The following is a 25,174-nucleotide window of genomic DNA, read 5'->3' as shown; positions in this document are numbered from 1 at the left end:
GGCGTGGTTTTATTAAAGTCAAGAGTTTATTAATGTGCTGAATCTGTTTTGTTAAGTTCATGAGATTTCTTCTGGATGAAGGTGGAAAAAAGGCAAAATTCCAAGTTCTTATCAACTTTTACAGAGGAGCAATAGAAAGCATCCTGATTGAAAACATTACAAAGTGGATGAGCGTGTCCCAAGATGGGAGGGCTCTACAGCAGGTGATTAAAACCATGCAGAACATCATTGGTACCTATACTGACCATCAGTGATATTGGTGACAAGAGGTGCCTGCAAAGAGCTTAAAGGATATCAAAAGACAATACCCACTCCAGCCACAGCCGGTTCACCCTGCTGCCATCTGGCAAGAGGTATAGAAGTATCAGCTAACATACCACCAGGCTTCAGAGCAGCTTCTTTCCTCAGGCTGTGATACTCCTCAATTTATCTTATAATATAGTTTTTTTTTTTGTGTTTTCTTGTGCAGCAAAGTGGGACTACGAATTGCATTTTGTTCCACAACCTTGCTGTACGATGACATTAAATGAACCTTGTAACCCGAGGAGGGCGCTAGAGGAAAGCTCATGGAGTGACCAAAATGAAAAGAGTGTTTCTTTTGGGCCTTGTCTTGTCTGGAGCAGCATGAATGTGTAAAATATCATGGTGATGCTAGTGAGAGAGGCTTCAACTTGTGGACATAATAATTTAAATGTACACAATCAAGCACTGAATAGGATATCTACTAGTGAGTCTCCATTCACAGGAATTTAAATAGAGAGTAAAACTTGTACCAAATTATTTGTTTTCATTGTAATTGTTTTTTTGAGTGTGTGATGTTGTGATCAAACTGCAGCCATTAATTCAGAAGCTAATCCTCTTGTTACATATTGTCAGGACCGGCTATATTATGTCAAATGATTATGGACTTGACAGAAGTGTATTATAGGCAGGTAATAGTAATGTAAAATATTTAAACTGCTGAAATTTGATTAAATGACCCGTTTACAACAGTTGTACATTTAGACATCAGATGAAATATAGGCATCCTGCAATGCTTTGTACACTCCTGAAATCAACAGTGGTTGAGGGAGGATAAAAGGAGAGACAGCTTCCTGTTCTTAACGTCATCAGCACTTGGTGGGGGAAATGTTCAGACTGGCCTGAGGGTGGCACCAGACCAGACTCCAGAGCCTCTGCTGTAAACGTAAGGAGTTGATAAACTGAGGGATTTAAATGGAGGAAATGTATTGATTTGAGCAGTTTAGTCGATGGCTCCACCCAAGAAGTGCATTATGAGAACTGATAATGGGAAATAATGGAAGTGTATGGAGTGAAGGAGAGTACATACACTGTTCCGTTTGCTGTTTATTATGCTATGTAAGAGTAAATAGATTTACTTATACATTAAATGTTATACATTATGGACTGTGGCCTTCAGCTTAATATAAATAAATAATATCTGTAATTGATTATTTACAGAAACAAACCCTGCATGTCTTAAAATGTGTAGGTCAGGACGGTCTAAAAGGAGCATCACTATCAGACAACAATGGACAAAAACCATTACGTCAGAAAAAAATCAATAACACAGAGCAATGCAGAGGACAATATTAAGTTAATACAGATTGCATCAGTCATAACAGTAAAGATGACTGAAGCTGCTCCAGGAAGTTATGACTGCACACCACAGGGGTCAGATGCAGGGCTCTATCTGTCTGTGCCAGATTTCCATGCCTGTTTTGTTTTATCTAATGCTGAATGAACAGGTTTGATTAAAGTGCTGGGAGGCATTACATGGCATTTCTCCCAGTTTGACTCAGAGGATCTCCACAGGGAGGCATCCAAAGGCAGATAGATACCTGAGACACGGAGCCGAAAGCCTGCTGTTGTTCTTCTTTTGCTTGACCTTGTTTTTTCTGTCATTGTTTAAATGGCATGCGGTCAAACAACAATTAATTCAGTCAGACAGCTTAAATGATGATCACATTCAGGAGAAAATATATACAGTATTTGGAAGAGCCTTTATGGCTGCCTGTAAACTTATTTCCTTGAATACATTGCGCAACTAACATCCCACCCCAAAGTCAGTACCTTGGAGTTACAATAGTTTTTTAAAGTATGGTATAACGAGGCTTGAATGCAATAAGCATTGGAAGATATCAGCTGACATATCCTAAGTAATACATGAGATGTAATTCTTCAAGCACGCTGTTTAAACAGTCTGTTAGCATGATGTGAATAGAGAGTACAAAGGGAAACTATACTAAGTCAGTGAGGCTGGCGCGAGGAGAAACCGAGGCATCTGCCATGGTGAGGAACTCAACCCAGTTCTGATAGAAGCCACGTGAATACTCTCCTGTGTCGATGACGAGTCCCCACAGACGGCTCTGGCCCGTTTTGTTCCTCAGAGCCAGCTGAGCCTCTCGCTCCGTCACATTGAAGCTGATATTCAGAACTTGTACCACCAACAGGTAAAGAAGTCCACCCGTGACAATGCTGCTGTACCAAGCACAGGTGAAGCAAAGGGCCATGCTGTTGAGATGAAGAAAGAGTGAATGTAACTCTACAGAAATATAATTTAAGGCTTAATGTTTCAAAAGTTATTTAAAAGTGCAGCATTTTAAAACTGACTCCTCTCTGAATGTTTGTAATACTTCTGCCACGTTGTTATAAACCCACTATTTCATTTTGGGAACAATATATAATAATACATATATAAATAGATTATTATTGCAATTTAACTATGACAGGAAGAAAATATGATATTGTAAAATATTGCCCCAAAATATGAACGTCAGTGTATAATTTACTAATAAAATCATCTTTAAATTGCTTCACACAAACATCTTTCTGTATAAATTATGTCATTGCTTATGTTATTGATGTATTCACTAATATTAATTAGAAAATATTAATTGATACTAACCTAATATCAAACAGAAGTTTAGATTATGATTTTTTTTGATATTTTTTTTTATGATAGCAAGAGAAGGTCAGAAAGTTACAACAGCTAGTACTGGTTCAGCTGTCCCACCTCGACCTGAACCAGACCACCATCCAAGAGAACCTGAGCCTCGGAGAACCACAGCCCTGCGACAGAAACCTGTCCAAAGCTTCACTCTCAGCTCCACGTGAGCCCGGACACCAACGACGAGGCCCAGCTCCAGACCCGGAGCGGATAGAGCGATAGATAAAAAACATGTAGTGAATTTTGGAAGTGAGTTTTTTATGAGTATGCTTGCATTGGCATTGAGGTACACACTGGTATTGCGTTGATATTGTTGCAATCATGTGGTTTGAATCCTGTACGATAGAAGATACCTGCAGGTCTAGATGTTGTCCTTTGGGTGGAGTCTGTCAGTGTAAATCCTGTATAAACTAAAGGTGTTTCAAACAGACTAATAAATTGTGTACTGGATTGAGCGTGTGCAGCAGGGGATGCTTGCAAGAACGTGATGGAGACAGAACATAAATGAGTGCTGTACCTGGACTGACTGTAGACACCGGGGCAGTAGAAGAGAGCCGTCATTAGATGCTGTCGAGGACAGAGGCTGCAGAGCACCACACTGATGCCATATAAAGAGGTCAACAGGAACACAGACAGGGTCAGCAGGAAACTGCGATGGTTTGCCTGTCCAACACAGCTGTTTATCCTACAACACCTCAACACATACAGAAGCAACACAGAGACACAACACAATGTACCAGTTTAGAGATTAAAGCAGCAACACGCTGCCTGATATTATGGCTATTTACACCTGCTGTTGTATGTAAAATGATGCAATAGCAAGATTTTAAAGTTTACACGTGAAAGACCTTTTGTGTTATTCCTGGTCATATTAAAGCAGCTGTTTAGTCCTCGTCCTCCTGGTTGCTCCGAAATGGGGAATTTTTTGGAGCTTGGACCCTGATGTACCTGCTTAGCAATGCCTACAGGTGTAGTTTAAATTTATGTTTTAAATGTTTTTTTTTTTTTTATAAATGTCAGTTTTCAGTGCTTTGGGAACCACAGTCGATCATCCACATCCATAGTTTTAAGGTCGCAGTAGAAATGTCAGCAAATGTTTTAAAACCTCAGTTCTCAAAAAATAAAACCAAACATGAGTAAGCAAGACAATATGTTTTTGCAATCTGTCAAGTTACTTTTAATGGCTGATTCGTGGCCATTTTATTGACAAATTTGCTACTTGTTGACCACAATGAGAGTTTTTGTCTATTTTTAAGAGGTTAAGCGGAGACAAATTCAGGTTGTTTGCTGATGTTTGTGTAATCAAATGGTCTAATGTTTAATTCAAACCCGCCCTAGTTTCTCTGCGTGGAAGAAAACAGGAGAAAAGTTAAGCTTTTGCTAAAGATATAGTTGTTGTTGAGCAATTACAGGTCAGTTATCTAATCAAACCTTCCATATTAATTTTCATGACCTGTTGTGAATGCACAATACAGAAAAAGTATCAATGACTTAGAAGTGATTCACCGGCCACGCAAGAAATATAAATACATATGTTGTGTCCAACCCACCAGATGCAGTGGTGGTCCAGACGCCGGACACATGACCCACAGGTGCGGCAGTGTCCGGCCCGCGAGGGGCGCATTATTTTGCACACAGGACAGGTGCTCCATTTTGCTGTCAGGGCCTCTTTAGTTGTCTGCAACTCTGCTGCAATCCCTGAGGATGCTGCTGATTGGATGTATCCATTACATTGTGTGGAGTCCTTGTTAGCCTCCTGACAGTGACTGTGTGCTGAAGTGGTCACCAGTCCTGGGCCCCTCTTGGTGTGAATAAGACACACTACGGTGAGAATCACCCCAGCGGTCACAGTGCACTGCTGCAGCTGGCTGACGTCTCCACGGGGTAAAATCTCGGTGATGAAGAGGTAATACATGTAGAACAGGGAGAAGAGGGCGAGGGTGAGGAAGAAGAGGGTGCGTCTCTTCTTCCTGTGCGTGGCGTAGTAGTACCACAGCACCAGGCCGGGCAGAGCTGTCAAGATGATGATACCCAGCAGGTAGTGCAGCGCTGCAACCCGCAGCAGGAGGGGTAGCGACACCAGGACCGGGATCATAGAGATCTCTAGTTTGTCAACGATGGCGCCACGTACAGGAGACTGACATCCACCTTTAGGGGGTCTGTCTTTCAGCCACCTGTAGAGGACAGTGGTCATCAAGTCAGAACTACAAACATTTGTAATCATGAATTGTTTTTTCTTGTGCTACATACATTTTTCAATACACTCTAAAATCAAATTATCATGCTGCTTTCACATCAGTAGTAGAAGAAGTATGAACTGCTTTTTTAAATTTAAGATTTACAGTGTAGTTGTAATGGCATAATAAAGATTATATTTGTTTATTTTTTATTTGTGAGGAAATCTCAGGTGTCAGACTCTTAAGGGGGCCCAGAGAAAAAACACAAGCAAGCTGCTGATAGTAGCTTCATTTTCCACTGACAGATATGAGAGTGGCATCCATCCAAAGATCATGTTAAGATAATGTTACTTAGAGCAGTCTTTAAAAGAGATACTGAACTTTTCTAGGCTTATTTTACTTTCCAGTACAGTACTTATGTATATACGTATGCAATACGTATATTTGACTTAGTACTGACCCTTTTTCTTTAGCCCTTCATACCTGTTAAAGGCTTCATCCAGATCTTCACAGTCACAGCAACATCCGTACTGGTCCATATCACACTCACAGCAACACATAGGGTCATCTGGCTCTGGAGGCTTTAACTTCTCCCATTTCATAATGGCTTGCTAAAGATGACTTGGACGTTTATAAGCTGTCGTTTCAACACAAAAGGCCGTCAATTTAAACTCTGTACTCTTGAGTAATAAACTACACAGTGACAGAACATTGATGAAGGGAAAATGTTAAAAAAAATGTGTAACTTACTGCTGCATATGAAAAAGTATAACCTACCACAACAAATAACAATCCTCAGAACAAAAATGTTTTTATTGAATTCTATATGTTCTTATTTCTTATATTCTGCAGTTGGTATCTAAACATGCACACACACACCTCACAATACAGTATTATACAGGTTATGGCAACTTTTACTGGATTTAACCTATTACTTACTACAACACTTTCTGTTTATTATAGAAATTAATAATGTCAAAAATCAGAGGATTCTCATTCCCCAAGAGCTTCTAATGTAATTTGTTGAAACAAGGCCACAGTGTCCACAGAGACAAACTATCTGGGTCAGCAAACCCAAGTCCTCAAGATGTACTTGAGTTATTGTCCGTGTGAGTTATTATTTTATTTTGTCATACAGAGCCTGATCCGGATCTATGCCGATATTAACTGAATAAATATTAAAAATAGGAAGACAAAATATATATTTCAGTCAACTTTTGATTATTTGTCTTATCCTAGTTTCCTAATATAACAGTTTTTGTATGACTAAATATCAGACTGCATTAGCTAGTAATGATCACAATGACTTATTTAATGTTATATTTGTGTAATCCACCTTTACAAAGCCAAGATTAAATCTTTTCTCCCTTAACTTACCTTGAGTCTCCGCAACAAAAAACCCAAAACCATCAACACACGTGGGCTGGAAAAATCAGATTTACTCTCTCCAGGTAAAAGTTATGGGATCTTCTGCAAACGATGAAGAGGAAAATGATTAAAAGATGACCCCTTGTCACCACGCTCCTTCTGTAAATGACTGAGGGGGGGAAAACAGCAGCCTACTTTCTCATCAGTCATTTGTGTTGAAAAAGGAAATTGGCACGTTTCTGCTGCGGCGACACCGTATCAGTGCAGCAAGATGGTTTTCATTTCTTGGATTCCCTCGGTGGAAATGTCCCAACAGAAGGCAACTTGGACTCCTCCTGACAAGTTCACTTTTCCCAAGACTATCATGTCATTAAGTAGTTCACCAGTCGTTTTTTCGCGTAGCCTACTTCTTACCAGCTTCTACCAGTTACTATTTGAAGTTTGAACACTGGCATGCTTGGTAAATATCGGTGCTGTCTCAACTGGTTGAGGAAGGCGGACAGCCTGGAGCCAGTTTAAGCCTCTCTCTCCACAGCTGACGGGCTATGTTGAGGTGTTCAAAAGCTGTAACGGCAGACTTGACAATCCACACTGAGCTGGACCAGGGCGTGTATGAGAGAAACATGACGGGCACTCAAGAGATGAGAAAGTGAGCGATGATCCAAAGGGCCGCCCCACCCTCTGGGATCACATTTCCTCCCTCCAGCAACCTGACCTCGCTGCTCACACACAGAAAACTCTTGAAGAGTGAGTGTGTGTGTGTGTGTGTGTGTGTGTGTGTGTGTGTGTGTGTGTGTGTGTGTAATCAGATGGGTTTCTATACATTACACTCTTCGTGTGACATTTGTGACAACACTGGATACTAACAGTGACAATGTGATAAGTGATCTCTGTAGGGAAGTTTTCTTTTCTCTTGCCCCCCTGCAGAGGGTTAGAGCACAGGGTCGAGTACAACCGAGCAAGCGTCAGGAATTTAGATTTAAATTCTTGCTCATGAACACTTGAGCAGAGAGCTTGTATTCAGTCTGTACCATGCTGCTACATATGCCAGTGGATATCTTATCTTTTTCATTACACACAACAGTTACTTAGCTGATGATAGGGAAGCCTGTCAAAAATGGAAGCAAAATGGGAAAAAATGCAGCTTTTTGAAAGCACATGCAGGAGGTTGCAAAAGTCTGTTTGCTCATATAACAGACATTATAGTCAATAATTGCATAGGGGAGAATTTTCTTATGCTATTTAACTTTCAGTTCTGTAAATATTTACACACACACACACACACACACACACACACACACACACACACACACACACACACACACACACACACACACACACACACACACACACACTGTCCGTTGGTCAGTCTTTGCAAGAGAGAGAGAGAGAGAGAGAGAGAAAGGCAGGTGCATTGTAAGCTATAGGCGGATGAATCCTGAGACCACAGAAGTCTCTTGCTGTCCACCAGTGGGAGTCTGGATGGACTGAATCAATGCAGAAAAAAAAAAGATGCTGCTCTTGCTCTTGTGGGTTATGCGTCCATTAGTCTGGATGGAGGCCGGAACCCGAGATAGCGGCTCTAATCTATTTTGGAGGAATTAATGCTGGGAGTCAGGCAGAACTAAGAGTACGTGCTGAAGATTACACATCGGCAAATGACAACAGACGCCAACGAGTGGATGTAGTGAACAAGGGGAAATGTATCTTGCTGTCATGTTTGATGAAACTGGGCCTTGTCTCTGCTCTTTCCTGTGCGCGTCATCCTCCACATGTTTTAGTTGAGTGACATTACTTGACTTTTCCAAGTTAAAGGCCTTCTCAGTTAGTTTCTTTTGAGGGATTTCATGTACACCCAACTTTCTGTTGATGTTCAAGCATTTTGGGTTATTTCAGAATAGATTGTTATATTTTTTGTTTTGATTTCAAGTGGACGGGACTTATTGTATATAAGAAGTGGATGTCGTCGCTGTGACGTCACCCATTGGATTGTGGACTGCGGTTTTAGAGCCTCAAGTTTCTGGCCATTGCCATTTTGGTTTTTTTGCAACCAGTGAACGGAAGTGTTTGGAATGTGAAGGAGTGAGGTAGAGACACCATACACGGCTCTGGTAGTGACCTGTCAATCACGAGGTAGCCCTGCCCTAAGCATATCCTGCTTTATTGTCTACTTTATTCTAAATAGGACCATAATTTACTAAATAAACATCATGCTGTATTCAAGAAGACTTTAAAACTAGCGATTGAGACCATGAACCCATGTTTACAATGTTTACTGAGATAATAAATCAAGTGAGAAGTGAAGACTTTTTCTCATAGACTTCTATACAATCAGAGGAGTCGCCCCCCGGTGGACAGTAGAAGGAACAAAAGTGTAAAGCACTTCCGCATCGGCTTCACTTTTCAGACCTGGAGGTTGCTGCCTGGTTAAAAAGAGGTGATGTCACGAACATATGTGCACCAATCACAATTTAGCAACATTTTAATCAAAATATGATGACAGTTGAGGGGTTGTTTGCTAATGTTTCCAGTCCTGATGAAGCAGAAGAGTTTTTGTGTTAAACTCTTTATAAATAATAAATAAGAATGGTATTTTTCAATTTTGATTGTTGCACATTTAGTTAAGAATAATAAATGTTTTCAGAAAATACTTGATAGAATATTTTCAATGCTTTAATTATTTATTGTAACAACGTCAAAGTTAGGCACTAAATGTGAAAAAGGTATTTTTATGCTCAGTTTTTTTTTTTTTAATACCAGATCTAATTTAACAATAAATTCAGAACATATCAGGGGGTCTTACTATATTGTTTCTTGGGCTAGTAAGGATACCAAATTATGTCAAGCTGAATTTTAAGGGAATAAGTATCAATTGAAAAGTTGTATAGAATTGATGTGACAGAGCAGGCATAAGTAAACAGATACACTATATACTAAAGTGTCATTCAGAGTAAAATGTTTTCTCCTCACTTCTTCAAAGCTATGAAACACACATTTATGCAAAAAATAAGGTTTCAAGAGGTTAGTCAATCAGAAAGAGCTTTTTCTTTTTCTTAACGGTCTCATTAAAGCATTCAAATGTGTGTGTGTGTGTGCCACCTAGAGGACAGAGTGAACATCTGTGGTCATGAGTTGCAGCAGTCAAAGGTTGAGACTCACTCTTGTTCAGCTGTTTCAAAGGTAAAAGTAGACTTTATATCGTTTTCCCGTTCCCATCAGTTTGAGATTACTACCATTTGTAATCAAATGTGTTTATACTCTGCTTTATAGAGTGGCCTATCAGAGGAGCGGAGCTTGCTTTGTAAATTAAAAATAAAAAAATTCTGGAGAGACCAGAAAGTGATTTAGTAAATTACATTAAGCAGTGACAAACACAAACTCATCAAACTCCCCATGAACATGATGAACAAACACAATAAACTTTATATACTTTTTTTAAACATTTATTTCAGGAGACAGCAACGTACCACGAATATAATAGCTAGACATCTGATACAACACAACTCTAACAGACTCATTCATTCACATTTTTGCAAATAATATCAAGTATTTTGTCCACAACATTACTATCACACTTAAGAGGTAAGAGAGGAGGAAGAATGCCTTTAGCCCCCCCGATACGCAGTAACGCAGTGCATCCGTCCCTTTGCCTTTGTGCATGTTCCCATTTGATTAATAGTATGTATTGATCACCGTCACATCTGAGGGAAAAGAAACATCCCTGTCCACTCTTTGATGCAGCCATTGGTTGAGTGCAAGTAAAGCGCCTGATTGAGGCCCACTGATTTTAACCACAACATGTTGGCATGTTGCTACATTCGCTGAGTAAACGCTAGTTTTGGGTGTGTTAGGGGGATTCCAGCACTGTGTTTTTTAAAGTAGGAGTCCAAAATCAACTAAATTAAATGGAAATTTGTGCAGGAATGTTTTAAGGAGACGTAAACACCAAGGAATAAAAGAGTTCACATGACTGACGCAGACAATAAGAACACGGGCCATTCAATCTGCACTATGTTGCACTGCACTGGGGTTTGGATATTTGGGAGAGGAGCTGACTTGTAGGAAGCTCATTCCTCCAGAGTCCTGAAGGCGTTCTGCATGTCCTCCACCAGCTGGGCGAATTCGGCTTTGATCTTAGCTTCGCCATCCTTAACGGGGTCCTAAAGAATCCATTGAACAGAGAATAAAAGTTATTTATCTTGACCGATAAAATCTAGACACAGACGTATAAAAACCCTTCACGCAACCGCACCTTGAACTTCATGGAGCTGATTTTGTACAGGATCTCGCCCATGTGCTCCTTTATTATAGCCCAGGTGATTTTGTTGTCACTCTGTGCCGTGGACTCCACCGCGTGTCGGGCCATGTCGTAAAAAGAGATCATGTTCGAGAGGATGCCGACAGTTTTGTAGAAGGGGCAGAACCTGTGTGTGGGGACAGGAGAGATCCAACAATTTGTTTTTCATTGTTTCCACAGAAATCACTTAATATCTTAAAATACAGACATTTCAAAGCTGTGTAGTCGCTGTATCTCATGGCTATATTTTCTCATGTTGCTAACTTCCTGTTCTTGTGAGAACATTCCAACTTTGAAACTTAAATATGAACATGTGTTTATGTTATTGTCTTCATTTGTTGTGGAGCAAAGAGAGAAGCTATTTCAATGTGTACAACCTGTTTGTTAATTGTATACCAAGGTGGGAATGAATGGAAAAGATGTGTGCTGTGGGGTGGATGAGATGTTTTGTCTTCACCTGTCGTAGGGGGTGTAACCGTTCTGCTGCAGGAAGTCATCCTTAAGGAGCTTTGCAACTTCCAGAGTGATCTTATCGGTCTCAGCAAGAGAAGCCTGTGAGCAAAACACGATCACGAGGATCAGTCTAATTTATTCCTTTCAGAGTTGTTGATTATCCAGGTTAGCATGCTAACACTATGCATCATTAACTCTATAGCACCAACAGAAGCCTCTTCTATAAAACACAGATTTTACACATCAAATGCAGCAATTACCTGGCTGTAAAAACGCGTACATTTGGAGAAAAATGTTAGAAATTAATTTCAGGGTTAAGCGTGTTATATAATGTTAAACCTCACCTTGCCCACAAGCTGCACAATTTCAGCCAGGTCCTCCTCCTCCTGTAGAATCTCTTTGGCTTTTGTACGAAGAGGAACAAACTCTGGGAAATGTTTGTCATAGTATTCATCCAGAGCTCGCGTGTACTTGCTGTAGCTAATCAGCCAGTTTACTGAAGGGAAGTGCTTTCTCTGAGCCAGCTTCTTGTCCAATCCCCAAAACACCTAAAAAAAAAAAGACAACATAGAAGATTGACACACGCCAAGAATGGTGTGCGAAAAAGATGTATTGACTGCATGATTAAATGTAAGGATCCAATGATCAGTGCTTACCTGAACAATGCCTAATGTGGCTGAAGTGACAGGGTCTGAGAAATCTCCACCAGGGGGCGACACACTAACAGGAAAGCACAGTATTTAAGGAAAAGTCAGTCTAAAAATGAATATATAAATAACACACCTTGAACGTCTGGGTTTGTTTGTTTATCACAAAGCTTAGCTGTCAAAGACATTTTCAACACCCACCATCTTGCACAAATTTAACAATCATATAAAATAGAAGATTTGGGGATGGTTTTTCATTGTTACTGAGAGCAATAGCTGCTAGGAAGGTAGAACATTCATTTTTAATCCTTGATCTGTGATTTTAATGCACCAGCTTCAAGTTGATTTAAAGTTGTATAACAGATATTGGAAAATGACTTAATTTCCACTGCTTATATAAAAGTCCACTCACGCTCCTACGATGCTGACGCTGCCTTCTCTCTCTGGATTTCCCAGGCACTTCACACGTCCAGCGCGCTCATAGAAGGAGGCGAGCCTGGCGCCCAGGTAAGCAGGATACCCGCTGTCTGCAGACAAAGATGGACACAAACTGTCCCACAGCGTCCTCACAAATACATCAAGATCAATCACATCCATCGTGAACTTACCAGCAGGCATTTCAGCTAATCTTCCAGAGATTTCTCTCAGAGCTTCGGCCCATCGAGACGTCGAGTCGGCCATCATGCTCACATGATAGCCCATATCTCTGAAGTATTCAGACAGTGTGATCCCTGCAGAGGTAAAGACATCCGGTTTACAAATTGGAGTCTCCCAACGATTACGAAAAGGAAAGAAACGTTTTCCACACTGCTTATAAAGTAACAGGAAAGGCAGCCGTGGACGGAGGTATTAGGTTTTCAAGTTCACCGTCCGGTCCGTTCACGTGAACGCATTTCTCAGGAACGCTTTGAGCAAATTTCTTCAAATTTGGAACAAACGTCCACTTGCACTCGGGCTTAAACAATGAGACTGTTCTCTATGAAGTGAACGGTCGGTACCTGTGTAAATTGAGGCCTCTCTGGCAGCCACAGGCATGTTGGATGTATTAGCAACCAGTGCTGTTCTCTTCATGATGCTCTCAGTCTTGCCATCAACCTCCATAGTAAGCTGTTGGGTAAGAGCAGTGTTAACATAATACAATATGAACGCTGACATTTTTGCTCTAAACTAGTTTCAAAATCATCTTTCTCTTTACTAGTTTATTCTTATTTAAGCTTAAAAAGTAGCTGAAAGTGACAAATTGAAACTTTTCTTTCTTCCACCTACCTCGGGGAAATCCCGCAGCACTTCAGACATTTCATTTCCACGCTCTCCGCAGCCAACGTAGACAATGACGTCACTGTTGGAATACTTGGAGAGCGATTGCGAGATCACAGTCTTTCCACATCCAAAGGCGCCCGGGATAGCAGTGGTGCCGCCCTGCACGCATCTGTACAGCACGGAGATCATGCGGTTCAATATGCGGCTCACAGATTTTAAATCATACAATATTAAATAAAGTAGTTAAATAGTTAAAATAGAGGCCAAAAGTTGCTAAAAAAAATCTACTACTCACGGGAAAAGTGCGTCCAGAACTCTCTGACCCGTCAGCAGCGGATGATTAGCCGGTAGCTTCTCAGTGACTGGGCGAATCTGTCGTACCGGCCACACCTGCATCATGGTGAACTTCTCCTTCACGCTTTCAAATTCGAGCTCCAGAACGACATCCTGAATGCAACGAGATAAAAAATAAAATAAAAAATCAGTCCCAGAGAAGTTTTGATCCAACATAGAGCGTTTTTTGCCTCTGGTCAAACACTCACGGAAATGTCGTAGTTTCCAGGTGGGGCTAGGTAGGTGACGGTGCCTCTGTTGCGAGGTGGAAGCATCAGCTTGTGCTTTATTAGAGAGTTCTCAAACACCATGCCGTAGATATCGCCACCTGTCACGTGACTGCCGACCTAGAGAGGAGATTATGTGCAATTAGCCAGAACATTTACAGAGGACAGACATTCACACTCAAGACTATTTTTTTTTTCTTACCCGAAGACTCTGGCCGGGAGAAAATTCCCATTTCAGGTCTCTGTTGAGAGCGCCAATGTTTACTCCTCTTGGGATATAGATGCTTTGAGTGAGGTCATTGATGTCCTTCAGTGGACGCTGGATACCGTCAAAGATGGAGCCCATGATTCCCGGTCCAAGCTCTACAGAGAGGGGTTTCCCGGTCCGAAGGACAGGGTCACCGACAGACACACCGGCTGTGGCATCAAGTTAAGGTAAACCACACAAACAGCAAGCACTTTAGACACAAGTAAAGTAGCTCTAAAAAGTGTGTTTTTGTAACATTCATTATGTGAATCTAGTTTTAAGGAAGCTCTTGACTTGTTACATGTAGAACAAAGGTAGGCAACATGACAGCAGAAAAGGATACAAGTCTCCTCGTAGACCTGGATAGTTGCCATGTCTCCCTCTAAACGGATGATTTCTCCCACCAGCTCACTGTGACCGACGCGAACCAGCTCGTACATGGCTGCTCCGGCCATCGCAGTAGCTGTCACCACTGTTAAAGTAATACAGACATTTATACAGTGACACACGTGTAAAATAAGTACTGGATCCTACTGGATTGTCTCCCAACATGTTAATGTACATTTAGTTCCTATAAATCCCTCTATCAGAATGTATATTTATACTGCTTGAGAAAATTAGATTTTTTTTTTATTATTAATACAAAACAGCACCTGGCTTTTGAACTATTAAATGCAATCTATCCATTTAAAAAAAAGGACAGTAAAGCAGACCTGGTCCAGAAACTCCATGCACAAATCCAAACTGGCTTTCTCTCTCCTCATCCTGGATCTTGGGAAGGTTTGAGGTATCCATCTTGATAGTTTCTATCCTGCAAAAATAAAAAAGAGGAACTAGTATGAGACACGGATGCTTCTAAATTAAACTGAATACACTCAGCAGACACATCTCTAACATCGTTTAACACACACACAGCATGCACTACCATTCCACTTTATAGAGTTGTAGCACAGTGCTCTCCACAGAATAAATGACAGTCAGTGGAAGGTCAACAGCTAACTCAGTTGAGTGTTTTCCTCTTCACCTATGGTTAAAGATAAGGTTGAGTTAGTCACTCTTCATCGCTGACGACATGCTAGCTAGCCAGCTGGTGTCATAATGGTTGTCACTTCAGACACGGAACATTAAGAGCAAAGCTGATTTGTGCGTGTGCGCGTCTAGTTCAGGCTACTAGCTAGCAAACACAAGCTATCCTCATCATCATCACATAGAGGTTGAGCTAAAGTGACGATCGTTCGCGTAACATTTGGTCCTAGATTGGCAGGACACGTCAAAAACCTCATATTATACAGTAAATATAAATATCTTACCGTGTCTTAATATGTTGTTCTCCAGGTTTGTCGTTAACGTAGCAGAGGAGGAGCTTCACTGTGGTAATCACCTGCCAGGCACCGGACTGTCACGGGAAGAAAACATCTCCATTGTGGCTCCGCTGGTTCGCTCTGTACTAACTTGGCTGGCTAGCCGTTGGAGCCAAAATGGCGTCCGGAGCGCAACAGTTTCCCAGTCGACGATAAGTTCCGCCGGTTTAAACCTCCACCAGGCGCATTACTGTCCTCTGCTGGATATAAATGAATGAACCAAGGTACAACAACAATATATTTGCAACTTCATTTATGTTTTAGCTTTTTGGCTACGGATTTTACCTCGGTAACAACCATACACTTCACTTTAACTACTTCATAACATGTCACACAAATACCTAGTCCCATAGTGATTCATACAGGATTTTATTCAATCATTGAGTGGCATCTCTGTCGGGATTATCAGCTACAAATGTGATTTTTAACCTATTGAAAAATTCACAACAGCTTCAATATAATAACAGTGTCAGATGCTGATTGGCATCTAAAAAATGACTGCCATGTGCACAATGTTAATTTTATTTCAGACACATATGTCCATTTTACAAAAATAATACATCTTTTGCATATCTTCTAATGAATAAAAACAACACTATGATTTGTTATACTATCTAGGTTATACTATAAATATAGCTACTATATAGGAAGAAGAAAATAGTAAAGGAGGAGACAATCACATGATTTTCTAGCTAATACATTTTTTTAAATGATATGTCAAAATTTTCAAAGACCCATCACAATAAATAATAATTTAATGGCAGAACAAAACTGTATTCAGACCGGTCATGATACCCTACTACACATACCGTGGGTAGTGGAATGGTGACAGATTGAGGTAGCAATTACAAAATGTTGCATGGAATTACTCGTCAAACATAGGGAGGGGTACATTTAGTCCAAAATATTATCACAGATGTGTAATTTCATAAAATGATGAAAATACATACTGAAATCCTTCAACGTTTTACTTCATATATTGCTGCAGTCATTTATAAATAATAGGCCTTTTTTATAGTACAGGTGCTACTTATAACTTTAATGATGGCTCTGTTCTTTTCAAGTGTCCCAGTAAGCCATGACGGTGTGACAATGAGTCAGAGTTCACATTACCAGGATCTTGAAACTGAAGCAGCTTAATGGAATGCAGCCAATCATTTTATTATTTATACCTGTGCTTTCCCTACTGCAACATCAGAATGTCTTCAGTGAAAAAGGCTTCGTACTGGGACCTCGGTGTTAGGGTCTACTGCACATTTCATCAGTGAGTACGGGGTGTTCAAGGTGTCAGTTTACCAGGTGAGGACATTTTATCAGAATGCACAGTTTAGATTGGCTAAGTCATAACTTCTGAATGTGAATCAGCACATAAATAATGCAAGATAAAGGAATGGTGCACTGGCAGCAGTGGGTTGGCATGTAAAGTCCACTAGGTGGAGCCAAAGAGATTAATTTACAGTTGTGCTTTATTTGCATTGAAGATCCAGTGAAGCAAAACTTTAGGTAGATGCTACATATGCTTGGTGCTTGGTCAGTCCGACCACTCGTTTTCGTCCAGCTCAGAGTCCTCATCAGAGTCACTGTACTCCACCGCAATGCGTCGAGACAGGATGGTGGCCACGTCGTTCCCCACCGGCTCCCACTTGTTCTGCTGTTCCTGCTGCTCTTGCACTTTCTTGAGCTGGATGCCTAATAAAGAGCACACAAGATCACACATTGTTCGCCTGTCCCACACAGAACATATATAGTACAGAAACAATGCCAGTACCCCGACTCACCCATGCGGATGGCGGACAGCAGGTCACTTCTCCCATCCCTCACGGGTTTAGTCTGAGCTCTGCCACCTACGCTGTGTCCTGCTAGGTGTGAGGATGCAGCCGGGGGAGGGAGGGGTGGAGGAGGAGGGAACATGTGCGACCCCGGAGGAGGCACAGGTGGGAGCGGGTAGCCTGGGCCTACGTGCATAACTCCATTATGTGGTGTTGGTGGCTGCGCACCCAGAGGAAAACCAAAGGCTGTCTGGGCTGATGGGATGGGTGGGCCCGGGGCAGGAGGCGGGGAGAGAGAGCTGGTCGACAGTGAAAGAAAGAGGATTATGTTACAGTGGAAAAGAGATATTATATTTCATTCCTTCTCTGCTTATGCAACAAAAACATACTTGTAATCTGCAGGTGGAAGTGTTGGACCGTTCATTCGGTCCGCAGCGAGAGGCTCTGATGCTGTGGCATAGGTTACTCTCTTATAGTTGACATCAATGCTGTGGTATTCGTGCTCCACAGGTGGTGAGGGGTGTGCGTTCCCAGGGACGTAATCACGTGACTTAGCGTGATTACAAGCAGCCTGGGCGGGCACTGGAGGGACGGGGTATCCCAGGAGGTCAGGCCTGGATAAACAATGAAATATCCAGATGGTGGATTTGTTGTTATCAAATAAAAATTCAAGCTTTGCACGGCAGAGACTACTGCTATTTGAGCCACAAGGTCCTATTCATGAAAAAAAGGATTTACCACTCCTACTAAAGTACACTGTATATGTAATTCCTCCCAATCTTTGTCTTCCATTTTCACTACAATTTCCAGTGTTGTACATTTTGTTTTGATTATCATATTTCTGCATATAGCACATCTTTTAGCACAGGTTTTTTTTAAAGACAAATGTTAACTTTTTTCAATATTTAAAACTGAAGATTGACAGGAAACATAGGGACAGAGCGAGTGCAGAGAGTGTGATTTAAAAACATAAATTCCCTCAGTTGCATCTCCACTTTCTGTCAGTAAATTAGCACTAACCTGCCGTCTGGGGAGAGCGAGCCCTCGGATGATGCCGCTCGGCGAAGACTCTGCGGATGGCGGTGATCTGGACGAAGCTCTTTGTCGAAAGCCATCATGTTCCACTCTTGCCTGCGGTTTCGGGCCTTTCTCACCTTCTTCACCTCGCGCTGAAGGGTGCTGCTTTCCACACATCTCTTCTGTTCCTGGGAAAGATGGATGAAGGGACAGCAAAAGAGATGAAAACCCCACTCGCCAAATAGATGCATAAAAATAAAGCAGTGGGTAAGGGTGAGCTCTCACCCTTTGCCTCCTCCTTTCTTTCCTCTTGTCCTCCGTGTCCTGAAGCATTTTCTCTTTCCACAAGTCAAAAAAGTACGATGGGTCTGAATAGAATTTCATGGCATCGGCGCAATCCTCTCTGTATTCAAATAAAAAAAAACAATGAGACAACTGAAAATGTTCATGGTTCAGATGTTGTAGTTTTATACAACGCATGCAGCACCTGTAGGCAGTGAGGTCGCTGAGGGGAGGAGGCCTGTCGCTGCTGTTGTGCATCTCAGCCACTGAGTTGGGAGTGCTGCCTTTGGACAAAACCTGCTGGTCCTGGACAGTGGAGCTTTTGAATGCCTTCCTCAGGTTAATGTCCTGAAGAGAGACTACAAAACAGTAAGACGGGTGTTTAAAGTTGAATACAGTGCATGTGAGAAGGAAAATAAGTCATGAAATCAACAGACAGATGATTTCCTGAGAACTAACCCTCCTCCACGCTGGAGTCCAGCTGGGTAACCTTGACGGCCAATCGGTCGATACGGTCCTGGAGTGAGTTGGCGCGCACGTAAAAAGTGTTGGCCTCGTTAAAAAGCTCCCCGAAAACATTTTCTGCATGATTACCTACAAACAAAAGGGGGGCAAAGAACCAGCAGTGAAGGTAAGGAAGCTGTCAATACATAGAAAGGTGTTTCAAACCTCTGAGGTAAAGAAATAAGCGCAGCATATTGCATGAGACAGGAACATATATATCTTATAATGTTTGTACATTTCTGACTCTCTATTTCTCTGGATTATACACATGAAGTGTTTGGTCCATGCAAATACAACAGCATTAATGGCACACGTCAAACAGCTCTGATCCACTTAATGTGGAAGCTATCATTAGACCGCCTATGTTTGTGTCTCCGCCCACCTACTCTCCATCTTATCTGCCCGTACAAAGCTTTACAGTAAGCTCTAAGCTCCTGTAACTTCACTAAATCCACACACACACACACACACACACACACACACACACACACACACACACACACACACACACACACACACACACACACACTAATCAGAGCATTCATGGGCCAGATGTCCAGGAGTAAATTTGCTTCCCAAAATTGTCTTTCCCTTCACATTTTACTCTCCGTTTCACAAACTGTAATACTTTACACACAAGCAAACCAATGCTTATATAGACATTAGCATACATCATTAACAATTCAAACCACTCTGCTTCTGTATAAATTGGCTGATTTGAGTGTACAGTAGATAGATGTCAGTACTGTCTAGTGTTGGATAATAATGTACATGAACTGATAAATGATTTGCGTTTAATGTGTTTTTTTTGGTTTGTTAGAAGCTAAAAGTTAAAGTTAAAAACTGTCATACGGTATTTTTTCTTCTTCTGATAATCACCTTCCAAGGATCAAGGAAATTTAAGTACTCTTAACGCAGTGAAGAACTTGTTTTATGCTCCTTTGAGTTGATTTGTTCAAAAGCAGCTTCCCTCCTGTAATGATCTCACATTAAAGAAGCATCTGAACATGCTGTGATACAAACTGAATATGAGTTAACTGTGATCTTACTCAGACTACTGAGCTGGCGGATGATGGCGGACAGCGTGTTGTTGGTGACACATTCCAGCTCGTTGCCAATCCCATCAGGCACTGCACCGTGGCACAGGTGCCGAGGCTGAATATTTCTCTTGAGCAAAGGCATGACCTTCTCTCACATCTCGGCCACAGCACCTGCTGGGGGACAGAGGACATTGTATACTACAGTACTACCTGCAGGCTGGAACTATGGACACAATAAACCATCTTCATAAAGCTACATTAAGTGTGGCAGACGAGGTGTCTAAATGCATTCATGTTAAACTGACCAATGCATTAGGCATTGAATCCTGGTTAATGCATGCAACTGATACTGTGTCGTTAATGATTTTCAGTATTTCTGTACTTTCTCTATAATTTCACAGGTGTCAAATACAAATGAACACAAATAAAATATATAAATAGTATATTCTTTAAATACTGTTATAATTGTCTATTTTATCTAACTGAAATTAACATGAAAGTCAACAGACTGTTATCATTTTTTTTTAATCATTTGTTTTAAAAAGTGTAATGGACGGCATCAAAATGAAACCTTTCCTGATTTTTGTAACATTTGCATTTGAATGTCACAATTTATCACCACCTATCAAAGTGGTACAGCTATTGTATGTTATTGGCCATTTCAAAACATGCTCATCACAGCTGTTTTGATTGGGATTTTGTGATAACAGAAGTGTGAAGACTACAGATGTGGCAGTTTTTCATTTAATGTGCAAGTCACTTTACACTCCTGTATTAAATGGACTTAAAACAAGAGATTGAGTGATTGCCAATAATTACAGGTTGAGAAGAGCCAGCACACTAACAATAAGAACATCAACTTACCATAATTACCATAATTGTCATATTCTGTGCACCATGGCAAACAAGTCAGACAGAATCCCTGAATGTTTGGTTTCATATGGAGCTGCATCATTTGGCAGTGAGAGTTTGAAGCTATTAAAACCAAAATGAAGTTCACATTTTAGCATTTCAACAACTATTAAGCCTAATATGAAGTCCTAAATTTGGGGTGAGTTTCTTGGTTTCTACAGCAGTGTATGTTGACATTCAGTGGCATCAATGTCAACAGACAGTTTGGATCCGTCTATCAATTGAAGCCTAACAAGCAGTTTGTTCCCCATTTGAAATGTAGCAATGGCAGAAATAAGAAATACATTTTACAAGCAAATCAAGTAATTCACACAGCCAAAACCTGCTTTCGCTGTTAACTATGTGAGGGTGTTAACTGAACAAATTAAAGGTCCCCCAAAACATGTTCTAAAAATACTCTTTGAATAACCTAATTTTTCCCCAAAAAATTCAATTAAAATTATTTAAATGATAGATGCTCCTCCCCAATCACAAAAAACGAAATGTATGAATATGCAAAATTGTTATGAAAATGAAATTAAGTTGTTTATATTGTAATTGCTTCTATTGTGTTTTTATCATGTAAAGTGTATTTGAGTACCTTTTAAAGCGCGATACAAATAAAATGTATTATTATTAAGTGTTTTCAGGGTGGCGCGCGAGCGTCAATTTCCCATAATTCCCCGCGTGAGCGATCACCGCACTTTGCCACTACGAACACGCTGGCACGAGGCTCCTCTCAGCTCTGGTGGGTTTTTGAAGCAGAGTTTGTTCTTCTTGACAGTCTAACAGCAGGTAACTCAGTCATACACGTAAACAGAAACATGGGCTATCTAATAAGTCAGCGACACCAGAAGATGCTTTTCCTACCATAGAGTGGCCGGTGGGTTAGTAGGATCGACGTACGTTTATTTTCACGTCAGCACGCCGGGAGGGAGCAGTAAATGTCGGATCCATGCTGTTTTATCCAAAATAAACAAACCCTTTGCTGGCCTGCTGCAGTCGTGTGTTGGACGTTGACTTTAGTCATCTCTGCAGGGCGGAGTTCACTCTGAAAACAAATCTCTCTGGTCCAAATCACAGCTTGAGCCTTAAGGGATTTGGTTAGCAGATTTACTCCTGTCATCCAATCACAGTCATCATGCCAGCCGTTTGACATCCAGTGTTTTATTCCCGGATGTATTAGTCTTAGACTTTTTATGAATATAAGTCATTTGCGGCCTTCTATGAATTGGATAGTGACATGGTTATTTCTAACTAGTAATAGTAACAATTAATCAAGTAAAGGCTGCAAAAGTCTCTAAATAGTGAAAATGCCCTTCACAATTTTTCCACAGCCTAACATGAAGTCTTAAAATTCCTTATTTTGTCTGATCAAACCCAAAAATGTTCAATTTGTATACATCAGTATGTCATTCGCAGCTGGGACAACACTCAGCATTTGTTTTGCTCTTTTCCCACAGATGGCATCATCTGGATTGTGGGAGGGACTAGTGTAACCCAGATATGAGGGCTTAAATCTTAATAACTAGTATGCCCTGTTGCTATAACTCATAGTGTTACAGTTACAGTATTGCTTGTTTCACAGAGACATTGTTTATTGCAACTATCTGGATGTCAGCTCCATTGGTGATGGGTTTTAGGCGCAAGCAAACTTAATTTACATAGGACTTTTCACATAAATTACAAAGTGCATTACAGAAAGGAGAAAGGGAGGGAAGAGGGGTGGAAGGGACAGTGGATGAAAACAAGAAGTGTACAACTCACAAAATAAAAGTTAGAAAATCAAGAAAAAGTTAAAGGTGTTCACAGATTTTGGCTTCTCTGAGACTTAGTTGGAGGCAGTTTTTGAGTCGAAGAGCCAGGCTAGTTGTTTCCACTTGTTCTTAAGATAAGCTAAACTAACTGGCTTCAACTTTAATGTACAAGCGTGAGAGAGGCATCTATTTGTCTAACTCTCTGCAAAAAAATAAATGTATTTCTAAAAATGTTCAACTATCAAAAGGCAGGGATCCATGAAGACAAGCTTCAACTGGAGCGACAAAAAAAGCTTTTGATGACTTTCTGTTGTCATTTTGTGCTGAATTTAATCAGGATGCAGAAAATGAGTTGCATATTTTTCTCATTCTATATTAAGGGCAGGAAATGAAATAAAGTGAAAGAACCAGAAGAGCATCCTCATGTTGGATTATAGCTCAAAAGCTTTATTTAAACCTACATACAGTATACGTATCAGAACAAAACTGATTACAGAATGTTAGTGTCATGGTCAAAAAACACTTCTGATATTCTCTATTTTTTTTTTTTTTTTTTTACATGTACTCCTGATGATGTCAGTTTGCTGTTAAGCAATGGGAGCAAAGCATTTCCCCGAGGGGTCTTCCATATTTTATACAGTGCCATAATCTCTTGGCCAGCTCAGAAGTATTAACCCCAATACAGTACTTACCCTCCCCATTATCACCATCATTGACCTTGCTGGTATCACACCACCAGCTTACCCACTTACTGCGCACTGGCCCAAACACGAACACCTCTATCATCCATTACACACAGACGCCCAGACGCCCTCTCCTCTGATATTTGTCCTCCTATTACGGCTTTCTAGTCCTACTCCATACCGATCACTGCCAATGCCTTGCCAGTTATTCCCCAGTGAGTGAGCCACGTACTCACACACACTGAGCTGTGTCATGAGCATCAGTGTACATCATTAACACTCACGTTTTCTTTCATGTTTAGCTTTAAGGCTACAATTATAATCTCATTCAGCGCTGTCTGACTGTATCAAAAGAAAGTATTGTGTAGTTTCTTTGTTGAATTCCTGAGTTACTTTTAAAGAGATGCATTGGCAAAGTGGGAATAATCAGACGAGCACCCACAGGTGAAGAAGGGATTCAGGTTCCCTGTAGTTGAGGTGTCCATGTCTGGCAGTCCTGAAACATTTAAACGCTTCATTTAGCTTTAGTCTTTGGAGTTAGGGCTCCGTAACAGCCCTGCTCGTTTACCGGCAATTTATTAAAGCTCAGTTAAAGTTTAGTTTAATTGTCACAAAGAGTAGTTGTATGTCTTCTGTGGCTCTGCAGGGAGCTCTCCAGAATCTGAAAAAATAACCCTGATGATGGCATGTAATCTAAATAATGTTGACAGTATAAATTGCATTATGGGAAGTGTAGTTTGGAGCATTGTTTGTGCTTGAGCCATACTAAGGACTACAAGTCAGGACATCTCAGCCTCCTCTGTTTTGATTTTGACATTTTTTTTATCTGTCTTTTGTGCGTCCCATAACTTTATGGAAATACTACATTGTTTGAGCACTCCTTTAAACTTCACTGAAAAGGGAAGTTAAGTCAAAAAATGACACAGCTGTAGTATTTATCTTATCTATTTACTGTATCTGTCATTTGGTGCCACACTTACAGTGTTAGTCATCTGTAGCTCATACTCTTCACCTTCACTTCACTTGGTGCCATCTTTTGGTTATTGTTGGTATAGCACAAGTGAATGAGCAGTTTATCTGTGGATTACTGCCCTTTTAGATGATTGTAAAAATGACTAAACACGTCATTAAAGACAGTTGTAAGCAGCCCAATAGGATTCATATCTCTATAAACAAGTTTTACATTTTGACAAGAGCTGCCCCCAATGTGTTTATTTCATTGATTTGTTATGGTACCTACGATATGAGGCTTTCACAAAGAGGTTTAATGAATATGTTTCTTCGTTTGAATAGATCCCGCTGCTGATCAACTATGTGAGCGATGAAGTTACGGAGCAGCACTTGAGTCTTACTCTCCACCTCAGACAACCAGACGTCACAGGTAAGAGATTAACTTTTGAAAGAACAGAATAATCCATAAACACGTTTATAAAAACATTTCTAAATCTTAAAACTTTATGTGAATATAATTCCATTTAAACACATTTTCCTGTGGTATTTGGGAATATGACTAAACAATTCCAAATCAAGGTTCTAGCTTTTTTCAGAGCTTTCAACCATTTCACATGGCCTTCATAAGCAGAGGGAGTTTGCTCTTTCATGTTATGTCAATAGCTGTTATTATTTCATCCATTGCTCTTTATAGTTTTAGAACTTCTCATCCTTAAAGCTAAGCCTCAAAGTTCATTCTTAAACTTGCCTACAATAATGATATTAATAATAACAATTCAATGTCCACTTCCTAGCTTTTTTTGGGGGGGGCTTCAACTGTATAACATGTATTGTTTGGGGGTTTGTTTATCGCTAAAGTGTATTAAATTAATTGAGATAATTAACCACAACTGTGTCTGTAAAAATAGTTTTTTTGCATCAAATTTTCAAATTATTTTCTATTGTGATAATAAAATACAA

At 40.5% G+C, this 25,174-nt stretch overlaps 3 protein-coding genes across 6 annotated transcripts; all 3 read right to left on the bottom strand.

Annotated features, from left to right (window-relative positions):
- Window positions 1-1,339: 1,339 nt before the first annotated feature.
- Window positions 1,340-6,780, bottom strand: LOC137876687 (palmitoyltransferase ZDHHC23-A-like). 3 transcript variants are annotated; one of them, XM_068716469.1, is made up of 6 exons: window positions 6,691-6,780; window positions 6,505-6,597; window positions 5,611-5,764; window positions 4,501-5,124; window positions 3,468-3,635; window positions 1,340-2,514 (listed from the first exon to the last, which is right to left on the bottom strand). In XM_068716469.1, the coding sequence occupies exons 3-6, from the start codon at window positions 5,727-5,729 to the stop codon at window positions 2,241-2,243; spliced, it is 1,185 nt and encodes a 394-aa protein (XP_068572570.1). In that variant the 5' UTR covers window positions 5,730-5,764; window positions 6,505-6,597; window positions 6,691-6,780; the 3' UTR covers window positions 1,340-2,240. The 3 variants fall into 3 exon arrangements, with proteins under 3 accessions (XP_068572570.1, XP_068572569.1, XP_068572571.1); XM_068716468.1 differs by having other exon boundaries at window positions 6,505-6,727; XM_068716470.1 differs by having other exon boundaries at window positions 3,468-3,548; window positions 6,505-6,727.
- A 3,142-nt stretch (window positions 6,781-9,922) lies between these two features.
- LOC137876320 (V-type proton ATPase catalytic subunit A-like) lies at window positions 9,923-15,381 on the bottom strand. Of its 2 annotated transcripts, XM_068715790.1 has the most exons (15): window positions 15,270-15,379; window positions 14,673-14,770; window positions 14,303-14,431; window positions 13,915-14,129; window positions 13,695-13,832; window positions 13,448-13,599; window positions 13,159-13,321; window positions 12,891-12,999; window positions 12,501-12,623; window positions 12,305-12,419; window positions 11,902-11,965; window positions 11,590-11,793; window positions 11,250-11,344; window positions 10,748-10,919; window positions 9,923-10,655 (listed from the first exon to the last, which is right to left on the bottom strand). In XM_068715790.1, exons 2-15 carry the CDS (start codon window positions 14,752-14,754, stop codon window positions 10,563-10,565), a joined length of 1,854 nt encoding a protein of 617 aa, XP_068571891.1. In that variant the 5' UTR covers window positions 14,755-14,770; window positions 15,270-15,379; the 3' UTR covers window positions 9,923-10,562. The 2 variants fall into 2 exon arrangements, with proteins under 2 accessions (XP_068571891.1, XP_068571890.1); XM_068715789.1 differs by having other exon boundaries at window positions 12,305-12,623; window positions 15,270-15,381.
- A 1,447-nt stretch (window positions 15,382-16,828) lies between these two features.
- Window positions 16,829-20,074, bottom strand: wasf3a (WASP family member 3a). Its single transcript, XM_068716466.1, has 8 exons — window positions 19,942-20,074; window positions 18,848-18,982; window positions 18,594-18,747; window positions 18,392-18,509; window positions 18,110-18,294; window positions 17,479-17,703; window positions 17,099-17,388; window positions 16,829-17,009 (listed from the first exon to the last, which is right to left on the bottom strand). The coding sequence occupies exons 1-8, from the start codon at window positions 20,072-20,074 to the stop codon at window positions 16,852-16,854; spliced, it is 1,398 nt and encodes a 465-aa protein (XP_068572567.1). The 3' UTR covers window positions 16,829-16,851.
- Window positions 20,075-25,174: the final 5,100 nt, after the last annotated feature.

This window comes from Cebidichthys violaceus, unplaced genomic scaffold, assembly GCF_023349555.1.
Source record: "Cebidichthys violaceus isolate CVI_PGR_0920_01 unplaced genomic scaffold, fCebVio1.0.p SCAF_20, whole genome shotgun sequence".
NCBI lineage: Eukaryota > Metazoa > Chordata > Actinopteri > Perciformes > Stichaeidae > Cebidichthys > Cebidichthys violaceus.
Note: the sequence above shows the minus strand (reverse complement) of the source record. Positions and strands in the feature narration are given on the sequence as shown.

Coding starts and splice junctions, on each gene's coding strand:
- wasf3a (XM_068716466.1), bottom strand. CDS start 20,074: ATGCCTTTGCTCAAGAGAAATATTCAGCCTCGGCACCTGTGCCACGGT. Junction 18,983..19,941: donor CCGCCAGCTCAGTAGTCTGA/GTAAGATCACAG, acceptor TTTTGTTTGTAG/GTAATCATGCAGAAAATGTT. Junction 17,389..17,478: donor CTTCCACCTGCAGATTACAA/GTATGTTTTTGT, acceptor ACTGTCGACCAG/CTCTCTCTCCCCGCCTCCTG.
- LOC137876320 (XM_068715789.1), bottom strand. CDS start 14,754: ATGGATACCTCAAACCTTCCCAAGATCCAGGATGAGGAGAGAGAAAGC. Junction 13,322..13,447: donor GTTCTGGACGCACTTTTCCC/GTGAGTAGTAGA, acceptor CGTGCTGTACAG/ATGCGTGCAGGGCGGCACCA. Junction 13,000..13,158: donor TGCTGCGGGATTTCCCCGAG/GTAGGTGGAAGA, acceptor CTTACCCAACAG/CTTACTATGGAGGTTGATGG.
- LOC137876687 (XM_068716469.1), bottom strand. CDS start 5,729: ATGAAATGGGAGAAGTTAAAGCCTCCAGAGCCAGATGACCCTATGTGT. Junction 5,125..5,610: donor CTGGATGAAGCCTTTAACAG/GTATGAAGGGCT, acceptor TGTCCTCTACAG/GTGGCTGAAAGACAGACCCC. Junction 2,515..3,467: donor GGTGTCTACAGTCAGTCCAG/GTACAGCACTCA, acceptor TCATCTCAACAG/CATGGCCCTTTGCTTCACCT.